The sequence below is a fragment of the Galeopterus variegatus genome, unplaced genomic scaffold (assembly GCF_000696425.1).
Source record: "Galeopterus variegatus unplaced genomic scaffold, G_variegatus-3.0.2 Scaffold284, whole genome shotgun sequence".
Lineage (NCBI taxonomy): Eukaryota > Metazoa > Chordata > Mammalia > Dermoptera > Cynocephalidae > Galeopterus > Galeopterus variegatus.
The window spans coordinates 461,377-462,124 of NW_007726395.1; the positions used below are offsets into that span (position 1 = coordinate 461,377).

The window sequence follows — 748 nt, forward strand, 5'->3', positions numbered from 1 at the left end:
CCCCCACCCCCCCGCTCCCATCACGCTCGCATCCCAGCTGCTCCTCTGACGCCTCAGAGCCCTGCACTTGTCCCTTCAGCTGAAACTCTCTGATCGTCACCTTCTCATCAGCCAAGGCTTCCCTCAGAGTGACTAGGTGAGGTCGGCGGGCAGGGAGACCCAGGCTGGGCTGGAGGAGCAACTTAGAACTGGGAGGCCCAAAGGCACTGATGTCCTGGGGAGACCCCCATTTGCCATGGCACACCACCTTCTCCCATGTCTTTCCACCCTTCCCCCATGCCCTGGCCTTAGAGACCCTGCATCTCAGCCTGGGGTGGGCTGAGGGACGTTGCCCGCCCTCCCTCCAGGCCTGACCCTGGAGGACATGGGCTTCTGATTCCGCTGCCCAGGCCCTTCTCGCCCCCATCCCCTCTCCAGGTCTCCCTGCACCAGAGCTTTTCCTCTCCCGGGAAAGAGTAGCCCCACTGAGCCCAATTCCTTGCCGATTCCCCATCACCCGGCTGCTCTTCAGGGAGCGGCCAGGGCTTGCCAGGTCGTCTGCGGGGGGTATTCTCAGTCCAGGGAGCCCACCCCACCCAAAGCCCTCTGGAAGGAGCTCCGTGCAGGGCTCAGCTCGGCCAGGAGAAGCCCGATCCCACCCATCGTAGAGCCGCGGGGACTCTGGGCCAGAACCCTTTCCTGGGGAGGAAGCTTCAGGGCGCCCAGTGAGCGGCGCGGACCCACCTGCACCCTGCAGCCCCCCTGCGAG

At 65.1% G+C, this 748-nt stretch overlaps 1 protein-coding gene across 1 annotated transcript in view; it reads right to left on the reverse strand.

The window, feature by feature from the left end:
• Positions 1-747, reverse strand: part of ESPN (espin) — a gene marked incomplete at its 5' end in the record, with an annotated part of 38,294 nt that extends 37,547 nt beyond the window's left edge. Inside the window, one exon of the mRNA XM_008567022.1 lies at positions 724-747. Coding sequence (XP_008565244.1) covers positions 724-747 — 24 coding nt within the window. The remainder of the gene's footprint in view (positions 1-723) is intronic.
• Position 748: the final 1 nt, after the last annotated feature.